General features: G+C 41.1%; 1 protein-coding gene across 1 annotated transcript in view; it reads right to left on the bottom strand.

Annotated features, from left to right (window-relative positions):
* The window catches only part of LOC136885373 (zinc finger protein 649), a 136,528-nt gene extending 127,405 nt beyond the window's left edge, over positions 1-9,123 (bottom strand). The window contains exons 1-2 of the mRNA XM_068230260.1: positions 9,030-9,123; positions 5,126-5,255 (exon numbers count right to left, since the gene is read on the bottom strand). Coding sequence (XP_068086361.1) covers positions 5,126-5,191 — 66 coding nt within the window. The 5' untranslated portion in view covers positions 5,192-5,255; positions 9,030-9,123. The remainder of the gene's footprint in view (positions 1-5,125; positions 5,256-9,029) is intronic.
* Positions 9,124-26,540: the final 17,417 nt, after the last annotated feature.

Below are 26,540 nucleotides of genomic sequence, written 5' to 3'. Positions count from 1 at the left end.
TTGATCTCATCTAGAGACTATGTGTTCCTTATGCTATCATGTTCCTGATACTGCATACGTACGTATTTGGCGGAAAAATTTTGTCAGTTTTGCTCTCCGATGTACCGTTTTTGAGATATTTAACATTTTGCATTTAAGCCCCAAATTTAATAAATCGAACCAGCACGGCACGTTATACTCTCTACCATAGCTAGACCTGATCATGTTACGAAGACTTCTTTCAATACAAACTAAAACAGAGCAAATGCCAAAGGGCCTAAGTGGAAACCGAACTGTTGAACTCATCATTAAACTATATTTTTCTTATACTATCATGTTCCTCATACTACATAGCTGCATATTGGGCGGAAACATTTTGTCCGTTTTGATCTACGATGCACCGTTTTTGAGATATTTAACATTTTGCATTCAAGCCCCAAATTTAATCAATCGAACTAGCACGGCACGTTAGCCTCTAAGCTAGCTTTCTTCATAAGAGCAGCAGCCATCTTGCGCAAGCACCCTTAAGGCGTCTCATAAGAGAAGCCGCCACCTTGAGCAAGCATCCCTAGGGGGTCTCATAAGGAGCCATGTGTAGCCGCCATCTTGCGCAAGCATCCAAGGGAGTCTCATAAGAACCTATGTAAGCAGCCATCTTGCGTAAGCACCCTTAAGGAGTCGTGTATGGCCACCATCTTGTGCAATTAGCGTCGAGAGATGGCTGCTGTAGAATTTTTTAAATTATCCGCACCATATTTCAAAGGTATGTACCTAAAGAGTGCAGCACTGAGGTTTGCAATGTAAGATGGCAGATGACGGAATTTTTTTTAATTGCCCGCAAGATAGCAGCACGGTGCTCTGAAGATTAAAGATGGCTGCCCTCAAAAAGCATTTTTCAAATTGCTGCCACCACATTTCAAAGGTATGTATCTAAAGAGTGCAGCACGGTGCTCTCTTGATTAAAGATGGCGGATGACAGCTGTTAAAAAAGCACGGGGATTAGTTTCCAGACGAGAGAATGTGAAATTTGCTGCCATCAAATTTCAAAGGTATGTAGCTAAAGAGTGCAGCACTGAGGTTAGCGATGCAAGACGGCTAATGGCTGCTGTCAAAAAAGCACGTGGGTTTGTTTCCCAACAAGAGCATGTGGAATTTTTCAAATTGCCGCCACCACATTTCAAAGGTAAGTAGCTAACGAGTGCAGCACGGTGCTCTCTTGATTAAAGATAGCGGAAAAGAGCTAACAGAACTTTTTAAATTGCCTGCTACTACGTGCTTAAGGTAGTAGCCATAAAGAGGGCAGCACAGTGCTCTGTTGATTAAAGATGGCGGAGGGCAGCTGTCAAAAAAGCATGTGGCTGGTTTACCGATTCAAATCTCATGCTAGTAAGTTTAAGTTGTCAGCACTTAGGTTTAGGCCCGTAAAGATGGCAGCAGTGAGGTTAGCGATGCGTTGTTGTCTATCAAAAAGCATGTGGCTGTCAAAAAAGCACGTGGCTTTGTTTACTAATTCAAATCTCGCGCTAGTAAGGTTTAGTTGGCAGCACTGGAAGAGGCCCCTGGGAGCCTGCGGAGGTGGAGGCGCCCGAATCCCTGTATTTAACTACTTTTGTGCCAGCAATCATTCTCGCTACTTTAATGTCAATTACATCTAACTTATGAATATGATATCCCGAGTCCACCAGGCTATCACTCCCTTTGGTTAGAAAGCAGACCGATGTAAAGATAGTTTCGTCTGGGAGCTGACTTCCTTCTTATAGAATACTGTTGACCGCAACTGTGAGCTCACTGCATTAGCTTTATACACCTTGATCCCATCTCACTTACTATATGACCAACCTGGGAGAACATACAACCTAAATACTTGAAATTATCGACTTGTTCTAGCTTTGTAACACCAATCAGACATTCAATTCTGTTGAATTTCTTACCTACTGATATCAATTTAGTCTCTGAAAGGCAAATATCCTTACCAAACCCATTATCAAGTTCCAGGATATTTGACTGCAGGCCTTCGGCACAATCTACCATTACGACCAAGTTGTCAGCAAAGGCCAGACTGCTTACTAAATTTCCACCTAACTGAATCCCTCCCTGTCATTTTATACCTTTCAGCAGGTGATCCATGTAAACTACAAACAGCAAAGGTGAAAGATTACAGCCTTGTATAACACCTGTACGTACGCTGAACCAAGAACTCATTCTACCATCAATTCTCACTGAAAGCCAATATACTGTCAACATAAATGCCTTTGATTGATTTTAATAATCTGCATTTAAATCCGTAGTTCTCCAGTATGGTGAACATCTTTTCCCTCGATACCCTGTCATATGCTTTCTCTAGATCTATGAAACATAAACACAACTGCCTATCCCTCTCGGCGCATTTTTCAATTACCTGCCGCATAGTGAAAAAATGATCTTGACAGCCTCTCTGTGGTCTGAAACCACAGTGGATTTCATCTAACTTCCTCCCAGCTACTGATCGCACCCTCCATTCCAAGATGCCAGTGAATACTTTGCCTGGTATACTAATCAATGAGATACCTCGATAGTTGTTGCAATCCTTCCTGTTCCTTTGCTTATAGTTAGGTGCAATTACTGCTTTTGTCCAATCCGAAGGTACCTTACCAATACTCCTTGCTAAACTTACTTCTCTGTGAAGCCATTTCATCCCTGCCTCCCACAATACTTCATCATTTCAGGTCTAAATTCATCTATTCCTGCTGCTTTATGACAATGGAGTTTATTTACCATCCTTCCACTCCGTCAAGCTTAATTTTACCAACATCATTTTCCTCCTCCCCATGAGCTTGGCGGTTCACAACACCACCAGAAAGATTTCCTTTTACATTGAGAAGATGTTCAATATATTCCCACCACCTCTCAGGTGATTCCCTGGGATTTATTATGAGTTCACCTGAATTACTCAAAACACTGTTCATTTCCTTTTTCCCTTCCTTCATAACATTCTTTATTACTGTCCAGAAAGGTTTCCCTGCTGTTTGACCTAGCCTTTCCAGGTTATTACCAAAATCTTCCCATGACTTCTTTTTTGATTTAACAACTATTTGTTTCACTCTGCTTCTTCCATCTACATACAATGCTCTATCTGCATTGGCCCTTGTTCGGAGCCACTTCTGATAAGCCTTCCTCTTATGTTTGCAAACTCCTCTCACTTCATTACTCCACCAAGAAGTTTGCCTTTTCCCATCCTTACAAAAAGAAGTTCCGTGGCATTTCCTTACTGTTTCTACTATAGCATCCCTCCATGCCACCCATTCTCTTTCTATATCCTGAACCTGCTTACCGTCTACTGTTCATAACTTGTCACTAATCATATCCATGTACTTCCATCTAATTTCCTCGTCCTGGAGATTTTCTACACTTATTCGTTTGCAGACAGATTACACTTTCTCCAACCTAGGCCTACATATACTTAGTTCACTACAGATCAGATAGTGGTCTGTATCATCCAAAAATCCCCAGAAAACTGATACATTCCTGACAGATTTACTGAATTCGAAGTCGGTTAAGATATAGTCTGTTATGGATCTGGTACCCATAGCCTCCCATGTGTAGTGGTTAATAGCTTCATGCTTGAAGAATATATTCGTAACTGCTAAACCCATACTAGCACAGAAGTGAAGCAAATGCTTCCCATTTCCATATCTCCCCCACATTTACCAATCAACCTTTCGTATCCTTCAGTTTTATTTCCAACTCTCACAATGAAATCACCCATTAGCACTATTCTATCCTTGCTGTTCACACTACCATGATGTCATGCTTTATAAAACTTGTCAACTTCATCCTCATCTGCACCCTCACATGGTCAATACACTGAGACAATTCTGGTCCTAATTTCTCCAATTGCGAAATCTACCCACATCATTCGCTCATTTATGTGCCTAACAGAAACTATGATGCATGTGATGGTATTCCTGATAAACAGTCCTACCCCGGACTCTGCCCTTCTCTTTCTGATGATGATGTTGATGATGTTTGTTGTTTTAAGGGGATTAACATTGAAGGTCATCGGCCCCCCCTTCCCTTTTTAACACCCATCAAGAAAATTTTATAATCTCCTATCTCTTCCTCATTGTCTCCCCTTACCCGAATATCACTTATTCCGAACACATCCGGATGCATCCTCTTTGCTGACTCAGCCAGTTCTACTTTCTTTCTTCCATAAGCCCCATTAATATTGATAGCTCCCCATCGAATTCCATTTCGTTCGCCAAGTTGTTTCCAAGGAGTCCCTCGCCTGTCAAATGGGAGTGGGACTCCGTTACTCCCATAGGTCCGAGGCTTGCTTAAACTGTCCTGAGCTCGGTAGATTCATGAAGCAGGATGCTACCCTACTTACACATAGTCCAAGTGAGGATCTCTCCTCTAACGGGTTATGGACCACCAGTGGATTGTATAGTCCTAGCTGCCTGAGCGCAAGTAGGGCCATGAATCAGAATATGTCCAAGATGCCCACTCCCATTCCATAGCAACTGGTATCCCATCTCTCAGAACCACTTACTAGGCCACTCAGCTCTTGCCCATGGTTCACGAACTAGGGCAAGACTACAGTAACCCACACCATGAACCAAATCATGCATAATAAATACATAATCATACACCCCTCAGAAATCCATTTCAATAACCAACAGAGGTAAACAATTAAACAACACACAGTCAATCAATGGGTACTTAACACAAGAAATGCCCTGCAGCATCGATCTTGAGACAATGCCCATCACAAATTTGTCGTTAGCTGGTTATAACCAAGGCTCCTTCACTATCAAGCCCACAACATTAATTCAGGTTTTTGCCACCATCAAACAATGAATTCACTGCCATCCACTAGTAAATGCTAGAGGCCAATTGTCAACTCTGTGGCCCTCATCTGTGGGCTCATGCCACAACTACTGTTGTTTGTACTTCCTAAGAGCTGGCAACTTTCTGTAGCAAGCTATCACATAATCCACGGCAAAGAAACAAAACAGTCATACCATGCCTAGATGCCCACGCAGCAAATGAAGACTGCTGGTGTTAATGTTGTGTAAGCAGAGAGTAAATTTTAACCCAGACAAACTTATTTAGTCACTAAGGGTTAAATTCTGATCTCTATAAAGTTATCTGGAATGGGACTTACAAGTGAGGCATTTGTTGTTCCATCAGGCCAGGCTGGTTCCTGTTTGATGTTTACTTCCAGGTCCATTTCACACTGCAACTGGAGTAGTTAGAAAGTACTGGGGTTGTTGATTACTTCCAATCACCTTACACTGAAACACAGGCCAGAAAATATATATTTCTTATTGCTGTCATTGCTACATAGGTTATTTTTCAACAGACTAAGCAGCAAGCTTACACCCATAGGTCTGAGGCTTGCTTAAAATGTTCTGAGCTCAGTAAATTCATGAAGCAGGATGCTACCCTACTTACACATAGTCCAAGTGAGGATCTCTCCTCTAACGGGTTATGGACCATCAGTGGATTGTATAGTCCTAACTGCCTGAGCACAAGGAGGGCCATGACTCAGAGAATGTCCGAGATGCCCACTCCCATTCCATAGCAACTGGTATCCGAACTCTCAGGACCACTTACTAGGCCACTCAACCATTGCTCATGGTTCACAAACTAGGACGAGGCTACAGTAACCCATACCATGAAACAATTCATGCTAAATAAATACGTAACCACATGACTGTCAATATTATGATCATACCAAAAAGATCCAAAATTTTAAATGATTGTTGATATTATCATGATCATACATATAGGACTTCAAGTTATCTATGACTGATGCTACGGTCACCGCCTCCAGTTTTACACGACTTCTAATACAATGATCACTTCCATAGGATATCCAATTTAACATATCTGTCAATATTGAAATCATATTACCCTAGTTTTACATTACAACTTATCTTATTAATAGCAACATAAATTACAGTTTTATATGGAACTGAAATCACAGCAACATGACTTTTCTTTCTAAAAATCCAACGTACATTGATTGTGATTGAAATTCACAATATTTCATGAAAATCCAGTGACAAAATCATGTGAATATCACTCTGATCACCTGGGTCCAAATCTTGGAATCTTCCTACCATTTTTACCCTCTGCACTGTGCTTCTGTGCCTTGAGATTTTTCTATCAACATTTTTCTTAACAGGATCAGCTTCTCTAAAACTATTCTCCTCTCATCAAGCTGATTCACTAACTCTTTATTTGAGGCGTGTTCTAATCATCTGATCTTCAACAAATTCCGATATCATGGCATTTCAAAGGCCTACATTCTGTTTTTCTCAGCACCAGTTAGTATCCATGTTTCACTTCCATGTGGTTCTGTACACGACATTCAGTGCAAACATAATTGTTAAGATTTCAGTCCGTTGAATCTGAAAAACATGATGGTGAAAAGATGGGAGTTCAGGCAGGATTTAGTAATGACATTTATAGATATTGAGGAGGCATATGACCGTGTACCACAGCAAGCGGTCTTCGATGCACTGATAAAAAAGCAGGCAGGGAGAGGAGAACTAACAATAAAAGCCAAAAATGAAAAATGAGAAATTAATATGAAGACTACTACAGGACAAACAAACCGGTTCAAACTAGAAACAGGACTTCAACAAGGATATGTATTATCCCCTCTACACTTCATTACAGTCATGGATGAAATACACAAGGGTATACAACAAAAAATGGGAACCAAGGAGGCAAAGGCCTCACTCTTTAGAGATGACATTGTAATATGGGGTGATGATAATAATAATAATAATAATAATAATAATAATAATAATAATGATAATAATAGTATGGCCTCAGCTATCATGTGCAGACATTTCAATTCGACACCATCTGGCTGTCTGCTCATCAACTTCGACGTTCGGTTTTACTCTAGGCCCATTAGATGGCAGACCGAGTAAACCGAAACTATCTTGGGCATCTGTGGCTGAGATTTAATTAATTTTGTAGGGTAAAAACCAAATGTGTCACCAGAGATCTTTTCCATGCCGACATCGTACGATATGGAGTGTCGAATGGACTTTTCTCCACCCTTCAAAAATCTGACTACGTCTGCGGGTTTGAACCCGCTATCTTGGGATCCGGAGACCGACACTTTACCACTGATCCACAGGGAGAAGATGAAATGGAAGTACAAGAACAAGTTTCTGTACAAAATCAGGAGATAGAGGAATATGGAATTAAAATAAGTGTGGAGAAGTTTACGATAATAGTGGTGATGAGATGTAATAGAGAAGAAAGTGGGAATATTGAAGTAAATGGAAGAACATTAGATATTGTGGAAAGCTTCAAGTATTCATGGAGAAAAATAGCAGAAGATAGAATGATAAATTAAAAAGTTGGAAAAAGGACTGAACAAGCCAATGTGTTTTACCAATGTGTGAGATACATAGTCTGGAACTGGGACATTCCACATCCCAAAGTGAGTATTTACACAGAAAATAGAAGAAGAAAGACGTCAGGGAATGCCCTGAAAGAGGTGGATGGATACGGTGAAGGAGAGAAACAAAACGTGGGAGTCCTTAATTCACAACTCTACCCAGAAGACTGGAAACAGAAAATGAAGAAAAAGAATCTGTAGAACTAAAGACAGAAATCTATACAACACTGCTATTCGCTCATTTCATGCAACAATGCCACCAACTTTTACTTAAGGGTCCTTACAGTATTTGTCTGTGCATGTCATGTCTTACGACACAACCGAGGGGTGTTTACCAGTGCGCCCCTTGAATGGAGTTCCGTGTCAAACATTTGGTTTTAATATTTATCAGTTTATATTATTCCCCAGGTGGTAAGAAACTTGTCTGCGTTGAATACCTCAAGGGATGCCTCACAAAATTCATTTCACCCAATAGCAATGTTTGTTGGTCAATGACATTTTACTGTAAAAGTAAACATACTGCAGTAACAATGAATACTACAATTTTTCACACATGTAACACGAGCTTCATTCCTGTGGCCAATTGCGTAAATTCTTACTCATTACCAGGAAGCAGACTTCACATCTATTGAGGAAACTATGATCAATTGTACTTTGTATATTCCAACGTAGGGGACACAACTAAAGTGTGCCACGTTTACTTGTTCTGGCCATCACTGGTTATTTTATTAATATATTACTGGTTTGCAAGTAACTGCCTTGTACAGTTTCCAGAGCCTGAATTTAGTCCTGAACATTTTTCTTTCATTCTTGGAAGTGGTTTAATGTTGCACTAACATATCGAAGAGAAAGGGCTAAGGTTAGGAAGATAGGAGAGTTAATTAAGGTTAAGTAATGAGAAAATGGGGGAACCACAGAAACAATTTCTGGGCTACCCATCGCGGAATTCGAACCATGCAATCTCACTGCCACTCACCCCAGAAGGAGATATTTTACATACTAATAATTATCAGAAAAATCTGAAAGAGAGGCAGCCTACTGATAAATAAAACATAAGGACTAATTACTGGATATAGCTGTGTTGTGGGGTAATGATGTGATACAGAAGAATCTCCATAACAACACTTATATACCAAGAATGCTACATATTCAGATAATATTCCAGATATCCTAAACGGAACATCTCTCAAGATTTCGAACCCTACCACCATATTTCGCAGCCGACAGTGTAAAGAAAAACTCAACATTCACAGCATCACTTTTAAATCGCACACAGAGGTAAATAACACATTAACACAATAATTAAAATTATACACTGCATCCTGTAATTTCTTTCTGAAACAACGATCCGCATTTCTTCACCTGCGTAGCTCTTCAGAAAAATTCCTCATTCCTCTAAATTTAATTGCACGCTACACACGACTTGCCGACACTTGCAGGAGATTTCAAGAAGAAAGCTGGTTATACAAGTATACACTTTTAATGCTTAAGTAAGCGTAAAATTTAAGAAAAATTAAAAGTATTAAATATAAAAATATGCACGCTAGAATGCTGAAACAGAAAGATTAGTATTAACTTATTGCGGTTCTCAACTGAGATCTGTAAGTTCGGCAAAAGTAAATTATTGAAACTTAAGCATTACCGACAATATCTTAGAGGTTGTGAACACAGTGTAAAATGATAGAAATCACAATTCGTCAATAAAGGAAATCTGTATCACAATTAGCGGAATAAGCTGTACAACTGGCTAATACGAGTCTTATATAACAACATGCCTCACACTTCGAAATAAAACCAAACATTTTAATGTAGTTTAAAGTAGTTTAATCACTTAAAACAAACGCATGAAGAACAAATTTAATTTCTATCATTCAGTACAATAGGCTGAATTTACAAAAGGATGTATTACCGCTAAAAACTTCCAATTATACGACACCTACTGAAAAGATCACTGGGTATAATGTCCGGCTATGTCTGGCCGTTGCCTACGCTATAATACAAGGCCTTGAAATGCACTCGTGGAAACGGGTTGCTTCCTAGTTCACCATTCAGCCGCTAGGATCGCGGACTTGCCCCCTTGTATTCGCATGTCAATAAGTAAAGTATATCATAAATTAAAAGAACTGAATGTTTTTGCAAGTATTGACAGTACTTTATTTATAGAGCGGTGCTGCATTGGCTTGGATATGTCATTGAAGTTTAAAAACTTTCCTTTTGAGGGGCTTCTTATCAAGTTTCAAAACTTTCACTCTTCTACTTGAGTGGCTCAAAACAATGTTGTCTAGAGGTCTCAGAAATTTTCATAGTAGAAAAAGAGGTGGTTTGTCGCCTTTAAACTTTCCACACTTAATTTCACTGTTGAACATGTCTTTCGAAAAAATAAGCGTACACCTTTCAGTAACTCTCTTCGGGAGAAGTACTGCGTAGCGGAAGTGACAAATTCCGTCGTTCACTGCAGAAGTGCCACAGACGATGATTTTCGGTATCTGAGGGCTCCTCGATCTTGAAAACGAATAAGACACAATGTTGGACTTTGAGTAGTTGGAGAACAGATATGTTCTAAACAGCCTTTACAGTCTGTTTTTTATTTTGCCACACGAACCATAATGTCATTGTATTCCGCTTGGCGTCTTAGGTACCGTAGCTGAAGAAGAGCTCGATGTCATAGCTCGTTAGGTTCCTCATCAATGTATAGTGCAAATGTATACTTATGAGGTATTTTACGCAGGCCACAGTGGACTGGGTAGTCAAGATCTATGCCTGATACATTTCTCTCATGATTCTTTTTTTACTTTCTCTGAATGCATTTTAAGTTTCTTAATATATGACAGGAAATCATTAATTTACCAACTGAGGAGTTCATCTTCAGTACTAAAAGTTGCTTTTATTTTTATTTTATTGCTAGTGACTTTACATCGCACCGACACAGATAGGTATTATGGCGACGATGGGATAGGAAAGGCCTAGGAGTTGGAAGGAAGCGGCCGTGGCCTTAATTAAGGTACAGCCCCAGCATTTGCCTGGTGTCAAAATGGGAAACCACAGAAAACCATCTTCAGGGCTGCCAACAGTGGGATTCGAACCCACTATCTCCCGGATGCAAGCTCACAGCCGCGTGCCCCTAACCGTACGACCAACTCGCCCGGTTAAAAGATGCTCGTTTGTTCTCGTTCCTGGAATATGTCCCATGTGAGGTGTTGCAGATGTTATGCGCATTTAACAATTTAATAAAATGCTCCATAAAACAAATGGCGTATTTTAAACTGTATTTTATGCTCTCGGGACAAAACTACCTCCATACTTTACAAACCAGAGATTGTTTCAGGGGAAAATACAATATTTTTAGCTCTTGCTACATTCATTTTCGTGAAATTTGTTGGGCAAATTATTTTCCTCGTTGGTTTCCTAATTTAAGATTTCTGAGTTTGAAGATGCCTCTCAAATGATTGCCGGTCACGGTAGCATAGTTTAAAAAATGTCCAGTGACAAATTTTGGGATCAAAACTTAGGAACATTCACTGGAAACTTGTGAAACGAAATTCCACTACCTTTAATTTCTCGTGAATAAAGCATGACTGGAACTGCGAATGCTTATCAGACAAATACATAATACATTCACAATCAATTTAGTTAATGAACACGTTTAAAGGCGCGAGCCTGGTCGACAGGGGGCAAGATAGCGATCCTAGCGGCCCGGCATTGAACTTCAGTGTAACCACTTCCATAGCGTTTTACGGGCTCTAGTTCCAGGCCTTGTATTATAACGTAGGCAACGGTCTGGCCCACACAGCATCTATAATAGAAAATGAACCTCTCCGAAAATAAAAAGACCGGAATACACAAATTCGACATTAGTTGCAGCAGGGGAGAAAAATAATACGACAGCGGGTCCATAAGTCGTAACGTATGTGGATAGCCATGGAAGGAGAGATCAACTGGCTGAATTTCAAGATCCAATTCGACGTATAACAGAAATTGAACCGTACAGTTTTATTATTATTATTAGTAGTAGTAGTTAGTGAAAAAATGGAAGGGAATTTGTATGACTGCCAATTATGCTTGCCTTCATGTTATCCTTAGCTGACTTCTTTCCTAGATTCAATTTCCTAGTAAGTTACCTCAATTCCTCCTTACTTCCACAGCCATTTCTAACGCTATTTCTTTCCAGTCTGCACCTCCTTAGTCTCCTTATTTTTCTATTTTAGTAATTTAGGTCTTTACCATTCATTACCCCCCTTTAAAGGTACAGACCTATTGTCACATTCCTCAACAATTGCTTTAAACCCATCCCAGAACCTGTTCACATTTTTATGTACCGTTTTCCACCGATCATACTTACTTTATAAAAACGTCCCCATGAGTGCTTTATCAGCAATATGGTACTGCCTAATAGTCCTACCTTTACGACTCTCCTTTCAATAATTTTTTAACTACGATAATAACAGCTTCATGATCTCTAATACCGTCTATTACTTCGGTTTTTGATACAGCTCATCTGGTTTTATCAGCACCACGTCGAGGATATTTTTCCCTCTAGTTGGTTCCATCACTTTCTGAATCAGCTGTCCGTCCCATATTAGCTTACTTGTCATTTGTTGGTCATGCTTCCTGTCGTTCGCATTACCTTCCCAATTGACATTTGGTAAATTCAGATCTCCCGCTACATTCACATTCCTATCCATGTCGTTTCCCACATTCGTGATTAGCTTATCAAATAATTCTGAATCCGCGTCAGCGCTACGCTTTCCCAGTATGTACAATTCAAAGACATAAAGTTGCCTATTATTTTTAGAAATGAGCCTTACACCTAGAATTTTATGTTTGTGATCTTTAACTTTTTCGTAGCGTACAAATTCTACTCTCACCAGAATGAATACTCCCCCTCCCACCATTCCTACCCTATCTCTACGATACACAGTCCAGTTCCGTGAGAAAATTTCTGTTTCCATTATATCATTTCTCAGCCTTGACTCAACTCCTATTACAGTATCTGATAAGTATATATCTATTAAATTACTTAATTCTATTCCTTTCTTTACAATACTTCTACAGTTCTACACTAACATTCTTTTTGTCATCCCTACTTGACTTCCAGATCCCTGTAACCTTATCACCGCTCCCTAGACTACCCCGTTTTCCTGAATGTACCTCCCTATTACACTTACAAAGAAATTTCCTAACTTATATTTACCACTGCGATTTAAGTGAAGGCCATCTGAACACAGATCTCCGATCTCCCGCCCACCCATTAGGATCTAGAAATATCTCTCAGTTTCCCACGCATCCCCTCCATAGTTTCAATTAAATCCCCAATCACCCTCCAGTCAGTATCCCTCCTACACAATATTCCACTTCACCCAGGCTGCATTTACCAGATCCCACACATCCCCAGCTATGTTGATACTGCTTGTCAAACGTTGTTAGTACATGAGACACAACCACCTTCTCCTTTCCCTCCTCCTTCTCTTCTACTTTCCTCAACATCTGCCTAAATCTAATTACTGGATAACAGTCTACCCTGGTACTCTTTCCTCCACACACTTTCCCCACATGTCTGATATGGAATACCCCATGACCAGAGCCTCAACCCTACCCACTACATTTGATCCCCTCCCATCCGTCCTATCTTTCCTGACAGTTGCAGAAGATACTTCCTCCTCCCTTTTATCCCTCCGATGACCGTCTTCCACCTGTATTTTCCTATTCTCTACTCTACATTTTCCTTTCCTACATTTTCCCTTCCCCCTGCTTCCACATATCTCAGCAACATTTCCCTGTTCCTCACCTTCCCTCTGTTGTTCTACCTGCAGTGACTCGTACCGATTTCTCACAGACACCTGTCCTGAATTCTAATCCTGAAGAGAGCCCTTAGTCTGCAATATCCTTCCCCTTAGAACATTAGATCACCGTTCTTCTAAAATTCCCCCCTTTCCTTCACATCCCTCTTTTACACCTACTGTATCCTGTATATTGTATGAGGGAGGCCTACCTTCCTTCCTGTCTTCTGAGAGAATCCTAAATATCTCCCTCAAACTCGCCAACTCCTTCCTCATACTCCCCAGTGCCTCGCCACACCCACAGTTCCTACACTTGCACTCCTTAGCCAACCTCTACATGAAAATGAAAGTGAAAATAAAGTAACTTCTTATGTGCAGAAAAATAAAAGGAAAGAAATATAGGACAGTACTCAAAGATCTCACGAGAAAAAGGTAATTAATATACTAGTACACTACAATACTATTTAGTCGTACTCTACTTTATCCTACAACACAACAACAAGATAAAAACTGCCATTATTTACTGAATACCGAAGGGAATACACAAGAATTATACAAATGGAAACTGCAGTTAAACCTATCGCAAATACAACTACAGAATTCTTGCAAGAGAATTTCTACGGATACGTCTACTATACTACACAAATATTTTACAATAATATAATAATCACGCTAGTTCCTAATCAAATATTACTCATATACTATTTCACAGTACACTACAATAATTTTAAACTACCGTAACGGACTTGGAACTGGTCTTTAAGTGAACAGTACGCCGGAACATCCTGTTCTGAAAGAACAGTGTTCCGTGTGGCCTGCACTCCAGCGAGGTCGGTCTAGCAGCATCCTGTTCCGAAAGAGCAGTGTTCCGTATCGTCCTCTTTCATAACACTAACTAATAATATTACCTAATAATATTAAAACTCATTGGTTAACAAAATTCTGTTTCATAAAAATGTATACATTACTAATAAAATGACTTCACTCGTAATATTAGTTAATTAGTCAGTTGATCCGATTGGATGTGAGAATCGGTTTGTTGCATAGGTTCTTGGTTTGTGTTTGTTCCGAGCAGTAGTCTCGTGCTTGACTACAACTGGCTATTAATCCATATGTTCAATAGGCTCACTTGATATTTTCATTGTACTTTGGGTACATAGGAGAATGTGTACCGGTAAAAGAATTGAAAGTAATGTGAGAGAAGAAATGTCCTTTGCGGGAAGTTTTTTATTTGCAGCCTCTATAACCCTCCTTGCTTTTTATTTTGTATGTGCGCTTAAAAATCTCTGCTGAGACTGACTAGCAAAATCTTGGTTTACTGGTGGTATAAGCGAAGCATAAAAGGATAGACTGAGTCTCCGAATAGAACTGCATCAGGGAAATGTCTGCAACCATTAGTCATCTTATTGTTCAAGTCACTTAGCCTTAGAGCCCTGCCAGGCCAATTCCCACAAACATAGAATTCTAAGTGGTGGTGGTGGTGGTGGTGGTGATGCTTATTTTTTTAAGAGGAAGTACAACTAGGGAACCATTCCCTATATAATGCCAATCAGAGAGAAAAAATGGAAGAGATCCGATACTCGAAAAAAGAATATATCGGCCAACGGAGAACAAGGTCCACAAAGGGTCTGAAAATGGAAGACTCCCTAGGCCTCTAGAGCTCTAATACCTCCTGTTCGGAAAAGAACAAAAGTAGACCAAGGGAGGTCGGACAGGCTAGATGAAAGTGAGGAGCCTGGCACAAATAAGTGGAAGCAATGCCAGTACTCAGCTAAGAATCCCTTGGTCGCAAAACCACGCTCTCAGAAGTATAATTCCAAATTTGGTTCACATATGAGCATTACATTAAAGAATTGTTTCGTTTATCGATCAGCAAATGCTGATTCATAAGCACTTGGTGCATCAACTTTTAGCATTCCACCAAGTGCTCCACAAACCAAAGGAATACCGACAAGTTCAGTGATTATGACAAATGCAGTACCGTACTTCACCATAGTCAGCCAACCAACATGCGACATCTGGCGCTGACATAACTCAGCGGACTGCCACTTTTGAAATAACATGTATATGAGAAACACAATGATACTGTGTACCAGTTGAGTGCTGTTAGTGCTTGCAGTGGAGAATTATAAGATATTGCCTCTCCTATCAAGCACATATTCAAGTGTTCTGTAATCTGACCTAAATCTCTCATTGTACTCATGTGTTTATTTCCTACCACTAAAGGTTGTTCTTGGCCTAAAATTTATTGCACAGTGAATATCCATTCGCTCCTCATCGCTATTTGATTCAGAGTCAACCATTTCACTGATCTTCACAATTTTATGCCAAAATATTAAAATACGGTACCACTTATTTTGGTTTCTCTAATAATATAGATTATGAGTCGAAATACTGTACAAAGATGGAAATAATCCCAATAATATGAGTAACTTGCATTAGCCATATTGTCTATGAAACAGTTTTCAAATATTATTAGGAATATCTACAAATAATTTTTGCTCACAAACTAACAGGACTAACTAATATTATTACCTAATACCACTATGAAACGTATTACTCATAATGAAAATCCTTACCCTATTTCCTGCCATTCGACGGGGCCAGGAACGCTATGAATGAAGTCCCCATCTAGCGGCGAGGACAGGAATTGTGGCGGCTGCCGAACCTCTCGCACTCCTCTTGGGCAAAGATTAATGAATGACAGTTGAAAGGAAATATTACTGGAGAGTGCTGGTGGAATGAAATACGACAGGGAAATCCGGAGTACCCTGAGAAGAACCTGTCCAACCTCCGCTTTGTCCAGCACAAATCTCACATGGAGTAACCGAGATTTGAACCACGAAACCCGGCGGTGAGAGGCCGGCGAGCATCTGCCTGAGACACGGAGGCTCTGTATTACTTATAATATTAATTACTATTTGTACCGGGAGGTACACCTCAACCCCGTGCATTTAAATGAAGCGCCTTGAAGAATGCTATCTATCGCATAAAAATTGAAACAACTAGTGCAAGAAGTTGGAAATTTGATCAACAGGTGTCACTACTAAACTGATACAGTAATTTGTTATTTGAAGGTTTCCTAAACTGACTGAATGTCTTTTGTTTCTTGGTGTATCACAGTTTACAACTGTTTCAAGAAGTTTGGACTTTTATTCATAGATGTCTCGATTTGAGAACTGCGGTCATGCACTCTGGTGAAAAGTGGAATAACTAGAAATTTAAAGAAATTTTGTGTTCATAGGATTTCTGAACTGAATTGACTTCCTTGAGTTTTTATACTTCAAGGTTTACAACATTTCATACTCACCCCGCCAGCTTTGGAGTCTGGCCAATCATAAATTTTGTGTATTTATTTTTCAATCAATCATAGGCTTCCTGTAACTTTTCGACTATCCAATAAAAATGCGAGGGTGTGTTTAATTTTAGTCCACAGCTTTCTCGAACCTTCCTCACTGGTATAACGGCTGTAGCCTTTTCGAGCTAACTTGTCTTATCGATCGACGCATTACTGAGTGTATGTGTGTGTATGTTAAGAGAGGAGACTGGTTCCTCATTCTTCGGCAGGCAGAATATCAGCTTAGGTAATGGCCACCATTTTCTATCTCTGTAGTTATCTTCGCAAGCTGACTCGAGGGGAAGGTTCCTATTTTTGACTATGTAACAGTCAGTTTCCTAAAATGTAAACTTTCTTTCTTTTCATGTAACAGCTCAAGTAAGTCAGGAGTACTTAACTGAAAACCGGGTATAGAGAGTGCGTTACCCTCTCGAATTCCCCTTCAGTTAACTCTTTCCGAGCTAAATGCGAGCTATGCAGCGGCAGAAATTACTTTCAGGCCGCGCTGGGGGCATAGCCCGTAGTAAGGTTTGACAATTAACTAAAAATCGAGAACGAGCTATGCACGCATTATGGTGGTAACATCGTGTTTCTTCATGCATTAGTTACGAGAGTATTTAAACTGATGGCAGTATTATATGCCTTAGTCAGAGAATTTATGACAATTTCGATCAGCATGCATCAGTAGATGTAGTCACTCAGTGAGCTCTAAGACATGGATTCTCGCGGCAAACATGTGCTTGACGAAAGTGAGATTTTCGATACTTTATGATATAAGTTTATGCGCAAATGAACATATTATTGGCATGAATTTGAAACAACTTTATTATGATTGGAGTTCGTTTCACGGCCTAGCGCATGTTCCCGCGTATTTTATATTTGCGTGAATACGTCAGATTGTCGACATATTAGTAAAGTTGTCTGTTTAGAAGACTGTATTTTCACTTTCTCAGAAGTCTTTTGTGGTAAATGGAACAATAATTTTACATTTGAGTAACTTTTGAAAAAATTTATCAATTAAAATAAAATTTAATAAGAGCTGCCATTATCATTATAGTAATTATTACTATTATAGTAATTATTACGTAAGAGATCCCATTTTCATGATTGTAATTAGTACTATTATTATTATGATTATTATTATTATTATTATTATTATTACTATTATTATTATTATTATTATTATTATTATTATATAAAAATTATTATTTTATATCGTACTCATTATTGTTGTTTTGTATTTGCAATGCGCATTTGATATTAGCAAAATAGGGTAAATATAACAGTATTTCAGAAAACTGTACTTGCTTAGTTATCCGTCAGACCTTTCCTCCATTCGCAAAACATGTTATAATATATAAACAACTTTAAAATCTCATGTGATAGTTGACATGATACAAAGAGCATTTCTAAAAATGAGATGCTCAAACAAGCGCAAAGAAAAAAGAATCATGCAAATATCTCCTACAGGTACAGAGATATAATGTTTTAAAAATCCTTAAAAATGACCAGTCCAGAACGTTTGTTAGGGATATTAAGGCCCAGACTGGAATGGGTTAATCTTGAGGTTTCTACGGTTTTAAAACTGTTTTTCACTTGTAAATAGTAAATTAACTTGTCCACCTAGTCACCTCAGTAGTTTGGCATCATCGTGCCACAAGATCCAGTAGGGTTTTAACCTTTGATTTCAAGGAGTGCAAGAGGTAGCATGCATACATTTTGATTTTTGGGCCAGTAATTGAACCTGATATTTTTCACGAAGGCCCGGTAGAATGAGTACTTGTTCCGTCTGCGTAAACTTAAAAAGACAATTGATATGATCTTGTAAAATGTAGGTCGTGCCTAGACAGGCCAGAAATTGTAAAGATATTGTGCAAATGTAAAAGTTAAAGGTTGCCTTCAGTAAGCGGTAAGGGTTTGGGAGCGCAGCCTCTTTGGTAGAATTGGTAGACCATGTAGGCTCTTTCTTGTAAAGCAAACTGGGGGCCTTTCGAAGGCCAGAACGTGTAATATTGCGGAGGAAAAGTGCTCTTGATAATTAATTTTAAATATCCTGTAAAAGAAAATTGGGAGATCTAGTGCTCTTGTTAACTGGACAATTTCAAGACCGACAAGCTCATTTTCCTAATATATAAGTTTTTTATGTTACCTACTGTGTACCTGATCTAACTAATTACAATAGTTCTGTAACCCAGTCTTCGCAAAGCGAATTGATGTTACAATGTTTATTACTGAAAAGAAATATAACATTTATTTTCAAAGTTTTAAATAAGAGATAGACCCCTTCAAGTCCGCATCATCTTTTACCTCCGCGTTCCACAGAATACCCCGGAACACTATCATTGATTTCTTACTAATAATATGTGGTTCATGGTGTGGGTTACTCTAGTCACGTCCTAGTTCGTGAGCCATGGGCAACGGCTGAGTGGCCTAGTAAGTGGTCGTGAGAGTCGGGATACCAGTTGCTATGGAATGGGAGTGGGCATCTCGGACATATTCTGAGTCATGGCCCTCCTTGTGCTCAGGCGGCTAGGACTATACAATCCACCGGTGGTCCATAATCCGTTAGAGGAGTTATCCTCACTTGCATTATGTGCAAGTAGAGTAGCATCCTGTTTCGTGATTTTACCGAGCTCAGAACATTTTATGCAAGCCTCGGACCTATGGGAGTAACGGAGTCCCTCTCCCATTTGACAGACGAGGCACTCCTTGGAAACAACTTGGCGAACGAAATGGAATTCGATGGCAAGCTATCAATATTAATGGGGCTTATGCAAGAAATAAAGTAGAACTGGGTGAGTCAGCAAAGAGGATGCATCTGGATGTGCTAGGAATAAGTGATATTCGGGAAAGGGGAGATAACGAGGAAGAGATAGGAGATTATAAAGTGTACTTGACGGGTGTTAGCAAGGGAAGGGCAGAGTATGAGGTAGTGCTGTTTCTCAGGAATACCATTGCACGCAGCATAGTTTCAGTCAGGCACGTAAATGAGCGAAAGATGTGGGTAGATTTGGCAGTCGGAGGAATTAGGACGAGAATTGTCTCAGTGTATACACCATTTGAGGGTGCAGATGAAGATGAAGTTGATAAGTTTTATAAAGCATTGAGTGAGATCGTGGTCAGGGTCAACAGCAAGGATACAATAGTGCTAATGGCCGATTTCAATGCGAGAGTTGGAAATATATTTACGCTAGTGGCTTTTACGTCGCACCGACACAGATAGGTCCTACGGCGACGATGGGATAGGAAAGGCCTAGGAGTTGGAAGGAAGCGGCCGTGGACTTAAATAAGGTACAGCCCTAGCATTTGCCTGGTGTGAAAATGGGAAACCACGGAAAATCATATTCAGGTCTGAAGGATACTAAAGGGTGATTGGTAAATGTGGCGAAGATATGGAAGCTAATGTGAATGGGAAGCATTTGATGGAGTTCTGTGCTAGTATGGGTTTAGCAGTTACGAATACATTCTTCAAGCATAAAGCTATTCACCGCTACACATGGGAGCCTGGGTGTACCAGATCCATCATAGACGATATCTTAACCCACTTCGAATTCAGGAAATCTGTTCGGAATGTACGAGTTTTCCGGGGAGTTTTCGATGACACAAACCACTATCAGATCTGTAGTGAACTAAGTATCTCTGGGCCTAGGGTAGAGAAAATGAAATCTGTCTGCAAACGAATAATAATGGTAGGAAATCTCCAGGACGAGGAAATTAGGCAGCAGTACACGGATATGACTAGTGAGAAGTTGCGAACAGTAGACAGCAAGGAGGTTCAGGATATAGAAAGTGAATGGGTGACATACAGGGATGCTGTAGTAGAAACCGTAAGGGTATGCCTAGGAACAACTGTGTGTAAAGATAAGGAAAGGCGAACATCTTGGTGGAATGATGAAGTGAGAGCAGCTTGTAAAAGTAAAAGGAAGGCTTATCAGAATTGGCTCCAAACAAGGGCCGATGCAGACAGGGATTTGTACATAGATGAAAGAAACAGAGCAAAACAAACAGTTGTTGAATCCAAAAGGAAGTCATGGAAGATTTTGGTAATAACCTGGAAAGGCCAAGCCAAGCAGCCGGGAAACCTCTCTGGACAGTAATAAGGAATCGTAGGAAGGGAGGGAAAAAGGAAATGAACAGTGTTTTGAGTAATTCAGGCGACCTCATAATAGATCCCAGGGAATCACTAGAGAGGTGGAGGTAATATTTTGAATATCTTCTCACTTTTTTTGCTATTTGCTTTACATCGCACCGACACAGATAGGTCTAATGGCGACGGTGGGACAGGAAAGGTCTAGGACTGGGAAGGAATCGGCCGTGGCCTTAATTAAGGTGCAGCCCCAGCATTCGCATGGTGTGAAAATGGGAAACCATGGAAAACCATCTTCAGAGCTGCCGACAGTGGGGTTCGAACGCACTATCTCCCGAATATTGGATACTGGTCGCACTTAAGCGACTGCAGCTATCGAGCTCGGTGAATATCTTCTCAACGTAAAAGGAATTCTACCTGGTGGTGTTGCGAACAACCAAGCTCATGGGGAGGACGAAAATGATGCTGGTGTAATTACGCTTGAGGAGGTGGAAAGGATGGTAAATAAACTCTATTGTCACAAAGCAGCAGGAATAGATGGAATAATTAGACCTGAAATGGTGAAGTATAGTGGGAAGGCAGTGATGAAATGGCTTCATAGAATAGTAAGTTTAGCATGGAGTGCTGGTAAGGTACCTTCAGATTGGACAAAAGCAGTAATTGCACCTATCTGTAAGCAAGGGAACAGGAAGGATTGCACAACTATCGAGGTATCTCATTGATTAGTATACCGGGCAAAGTATTCACTGGCATCTTGGAAGGGAGGGTGCGATCAGTAGTTGAGAGGAAGTTGGATGAAATCCACTGTGATTTTAGACCACACAGAGGATGTCAAGAGCATTTTTTCAGTATGCGGCAGGTAATTGAAAAATGCTACGAGATGAATAGGCAGTAGTGTTTATGTTTCGTAGATCTAGAGAAAGCATATGACAGGGTGCCGAGGAAAAAAGATGTTCGCCATACTGGGGGACTAAGGAATTAAATATAGATCAGTAAAATCAATCATAGGCATTTATGTTGACAATAAATTGACTTTCAGTGAGAATTGATGGTAGAATGAGTTCTAGGTTCAGGGTACTTACACGGGTTAGACAAGGCTGTAATCTTTTGACCTTTGCTGTTCGTGGTTTTCATGGATCATCTGCTGAAAGGTATAAAATGGCAGGGAGGGATTCAGTTAGGTGGAAATATAGTAAGCAGTCCGGCCTCTGCTGACGAATTGGTCTTATTGGTAGATAGTGCCGAAAGCCTGCAGTCTAATATCCTGGAACTTAAATAGGTGCAATCAGTATGATATGAAAATTAGCCTTTCGAAACTAAATTGATGTCAGTAGGTAAGAAATTCAACAGAATTGAATGTCAGATTGGTGATACAAAGCTAGAACAGGTCGATAAATTCAAGTATTTAGGTGTTGTCTTCTCCCAGGATAGTAATATAGTAAGTGAGATTGAATCAAGGTTTAGCAAAGCTAATGCAGTGAGTTTGCAGTTGCGATCAACAGTATTCTGTAAGAAGGAAGTCAGCTCCCAGACGATACAATCTTTGCATCGGTCTGTCTTCAGACCAACTTTGCTTTACGTAAGCGAAAGCTCGGTGTACTCAGGATATGTTATTCATGGGTTAGAAACAACAGCCATGATATTAGGGATAATGATTGCTGGTAAATCAGTTGGGAACAATGGCAGGAGGGTGCTCCGAATGAGGATATAAAGGCTAATTTAGGAATGAAGTAGATGGATGAAGCTGTACGCATAAGCCATGGCATGTGAGGCGAATGGAGGAGGATAGGTTACCTAGAAGAATAATGGGCTCTTGTATGGAGGGTGAGAGAAGTAGTGGGAGACCAAGACTCAGTTCGTACAGATTTAAGCAGAGGCAGAGAACACAGCATTATTTGTGGTGACATTTAATACATTCACAGAGGCTTACACACTGATCGCTGAAAGACGTAACTGTATGTATGTATGTATGTATCTATATATATTAATAATATTAGTGAAAAATGATTTATAAAACAAGGCCTTGCACTCGGCGGGGCTGGTCTAGCAACACCCTGTTCCAAAAGAACAGTGTTCTGTATCGCCCGCACTCGGCGGTATTGGTCTAGCAACACCCTGTTCCAAAAGAACAGTGTTCTGTATCGCCCGCACTCGGCGGTATTGGTCTAGCAACACCCTGTTCCAAAAGAACAGTGTTTTGTATCGCCTACACTCGGCGGTATTGGTCTAGTAACACCCTGTTCCAAAAGAACAGTGTTCTGTATCGCCCGCACTCGGCGTATTGGTCTAGCAACACCCTGTTCCAAAAGAACAGTATTCTGTATCGCCTTCACTCGGCGGGCCTGTTATAGCAACACCCTGTTCCAAAAGAACAGTATTCTGTATCGCCTGCACTCGGCGGGATAGGTCTAGCAACACCTGTTCCAAAAGAACAGTGTTCTGTATCGCCCGCACTCGGCGGGCCTGTTATAGCAACACCTTGTTCCAAAAGAACAGTATTCTGTATTGCCTACACTCGGCGGGATTGGTCTAGCAACACCTGTTCCAAAAGAACAGTGTTCTGTATCGCCTTCACTCGGCGGGCCTGTTATAGCAACACCCTGTTCCAAAAGAACAGTGTTCTGTATCGCCTTCACTCGGCGGGCCTGTTATAGCAACACCCTGTTCCAAAAGAACAGTGTTCTGTATCGCCTGCACTCGGCGGGATAGGTCTAGCAACACCCTGTTCCAGAAGAACAGTGTTCTGTATCGCCCGCACTCGGCGGGCCTGTTATAGCAACACCCTGTTCCAGAAGAACAGTATTCTGTATCGCCTGCACTCGGCGGGATAGGTCTAGCAACACCCTGTTCCAAAAGAACAGTGTTCTGTATCGCCCGCACTCGGCGGGATTGGTCTAGCAACACCCTGTTCCAGAAGAACAGTATTCTGTATCGCCTGCACTCGGCGGGATTGGTCTAGCAACACTATGTTCCAAAAGAACAGTGTTCTGTATCGCCCGCACTCGGCGGGATAGGTCTAGCAACACCCTGTTCCAAAAGAACAGTATTCTGTATCGCCTACACTCGGCGGGATTGGTCTAGCAACACCCTGTTCCAAAAGAACAGTGTTCTGTATCGCCTTCATTCGGCGGGCCTGTTATAGCAACACCCTGTTCCAAACGAACAGTGTTCTGTATCGCCTGCACTCGGCGGGATAGGTCTAGCAATACCCTGTTCCAAAAGAACAGTGTTCTGTATCGCCTGCACTCGGCGGGCCTGTTATAGCAACACCCTGTTCCAGAAGAACAGTGTTCTGTATCGCCTGCACTCGGCGGGCCTGTTATAGCAACACCCTGTTCCAAAAGAACAGTGTTCTGTATCGCCCGCACTCGGCGGGCCTGTTATAGCAACACCCTGTTCCAGAAGAACAGTATTCTGTATCGCCTGCACTCGGCGGGATAGGTCTAGCAACACCCTGTTCCAAAAGAACACTGTTCTGTATCGCCCGCACTCGGCGGGATTGGTCTAGCAACACCCTGTTCCAGAAGAACAGTATTCTGTATCGCCTGCTCTCGGCGGGATTGGTCTAGCAACACCCTGTTCCAAAAGAACAGTGTTCTGTATCGCCCGCACTCGGCGGGCCTGTTATAGCAACACCCTGTTCCAAAAGAACAGTATTCTGTATCGCCCGCACTCGGCGGGCCTGTTATAGCAACACCCTGTTCCAAAAGAACAGTGTTCTGTATCGCCTGCACTAGGCGGGATTGGTCAAGCAACACCCTGTTCCAAAAGAACAGTGTTCTGAATCGCCTGCACTCGGCGGGCCTGTTATAGCAACACCCTGTTCCAAAAGAACAGTGTTCTGTGTCGCCTACACTCGGCTGGATTGGTCTAGCAACACCCTGTTCCAACAGAACAGTGTTCTGTATCGAGAACATCGGCGGGATTGGTCTAGCAACAACCTGTTCCAAAAGAACAGTGTTTTGTATCGCCCGCACTCGGCGGGATTGGTCTAGAGTAGTATAATACAGGGATTCTGGCGCCTCCTCCCGCGGGAAATGTGAATTCTGGCGGGAAATTTGAATTTTTGGCGGGAAATTTGAATTTTGGCGGGAGATTTTGAATTTTGGCGCGAGATTTGAATTTGTAAACAAAGCTACGTGCTTTTTGACAGCTGTCATCGACAACAACGCATCGCAAACCTCAGTACTGCCATCTTGATGGGCCTAAACCTCAGTACTACCAACTTAACCTAACTAGCGCGAGGTAAACAAAGCCACGTGTTTTTTGACAGCCACGTGCTTTTTGACAGACAACAACGCATCGCTAACCTCAGTACTGCCATCTTGACGGGCCTAAACCTCAGTAGTACCAACTTAACTAGCGTGTGGTAAACAAAGCCACGTGCTTTTTGACAGCTGTCATCCGCCATCTTTAAACCACAGAGCACTGTGCTGCCTCTTTATCGTAGTAGATGTAAATTCGTCACCTGTCATCAGCAGTGCTGCCATCTTGGCAGGCCTAAACCTTAGTGCTACCAACTTAACCTCACTAGCGTGAGATAAACAAATCCACGTGCAGCTGTCATTCGCCATCTTTAATCCATAGAGCACCGTGCTGCCCTCTTTGTGGTGGCGGATAATTTGAAAAATGCTTTTTGAAAGCAGCCATCTTTGAGCACCATGCTGCCCTCTTTAGCTACTTACCTTTGAAATGTGGTGGCGGTAAATTCCACGTGCTTTACAAACCTATATGCTTTTCTGACAGCTGTCATCCGCCATCTTTAATCCAGAGAGAACAGTGCTGCCCTCTATATGGTGGCGGCAAATTCCACGTGCTCTTGTTTGGAAACAAATCAACATGCTTTTTTTGACAACTGTCAACCGCCATCTTTAATCACCGTGCTGCCCTCTTTAGCTACTTACCTTTGACAGCTGTCATCCGCCATCTTTAATCCAGAGAGTACAGTGCTGCCCTCTATGTGGTGGCGGCAAATTCCACGTGCTCTTGTTTGGAAACAAATCAACATGCTTTTTTTTTGACAGCTGTCAACCGCCATCTTTAATCACCGTGCTGCCCTCTTTAGCTACTTACCTTTGGCAGCTGTCATCCGCTATCTTTAATCCAGAGAGAACAGTGCTGCCCTCTATGAGGTGGCGGCAAATTCCACGTGCTCTTGTTTGGAAACAAATCAACATGCTTTTTTGACAGCTGTCAACCGCCATCTTTAATCACCGTGCTGCCCCCCTCTTTAGCTACTCACCTTTGAAATGTGGTGGCGGTAAATTCTACGTCCTTTACAAACCTATATGCTTTTCTGACAGCTGTCATCCGCCATCTTTAAGCTGTAAATCCCCGATTCTCATGTTAAAAGAGCAGCTAGTTGTAAAACAGATTCTTAATCCGAGTTCTTTGACGTCAGGAAGGGCAACCGGTCGAAAACAATAGCGTATGATGTAAGAGGCTAGATACTGCTAGTTTTGCGTCAAGAAGGGTAACTAGTCTTAAAACAAATTCTTGCGATTTAAAATCTTACTTTCGCGTCAGGAAGGGCATCCGGCTGTAAAACAATAGTTCGTGATACAGTGATTTAAAATCTAAGAAGAGCATCTAGCTGTAAATCCCCGATTCTCATGTTAGAAGTTGTAAAACAGATTCTTAATCCGAGTTCTTTGACGTCAGGAAGGGCAACCAGTCGAAAACAATAGCGTATGATGTAAGAGGCTAGATCCTGCCAGTTTTACATCAGGAAGGGCAACTAGTCTTAAAACAAATTCTTGCGATTTAAAATCTTAGTTTTGCGTCAGGAAGGGCATCCGGCTGTAAAACAATAGTTCGTGATACAGCGATTTAAAATCTAAGAAGAGTATCTAGCTGTAAATCCCCGATTCTCGTGTCAGAAGTTGTAAAACAGTTTCTTAATCCGAGTTCTTTGACGTCAGGAAGGGCAACCAGTCGAAAACAATAGCGTAT

Source organism: Anabrus simplex, chromosome 14, assembly GCF_040414725.1.
Source record: "Anabrus simplex isolate iqAnaSimp1 chromosome 14, ASM4041472v1, whole genome shotgun sequence".
Lineage (NCBI taxonomy): Eukaryota > Metazoa > Arthropoda > Insecta > Orthoptera > Tettigoniidae > Anabrus > Anabrus simplex.
This window is presented reverse-complemented; position numbering and strand designations above follow the sequence as displayed.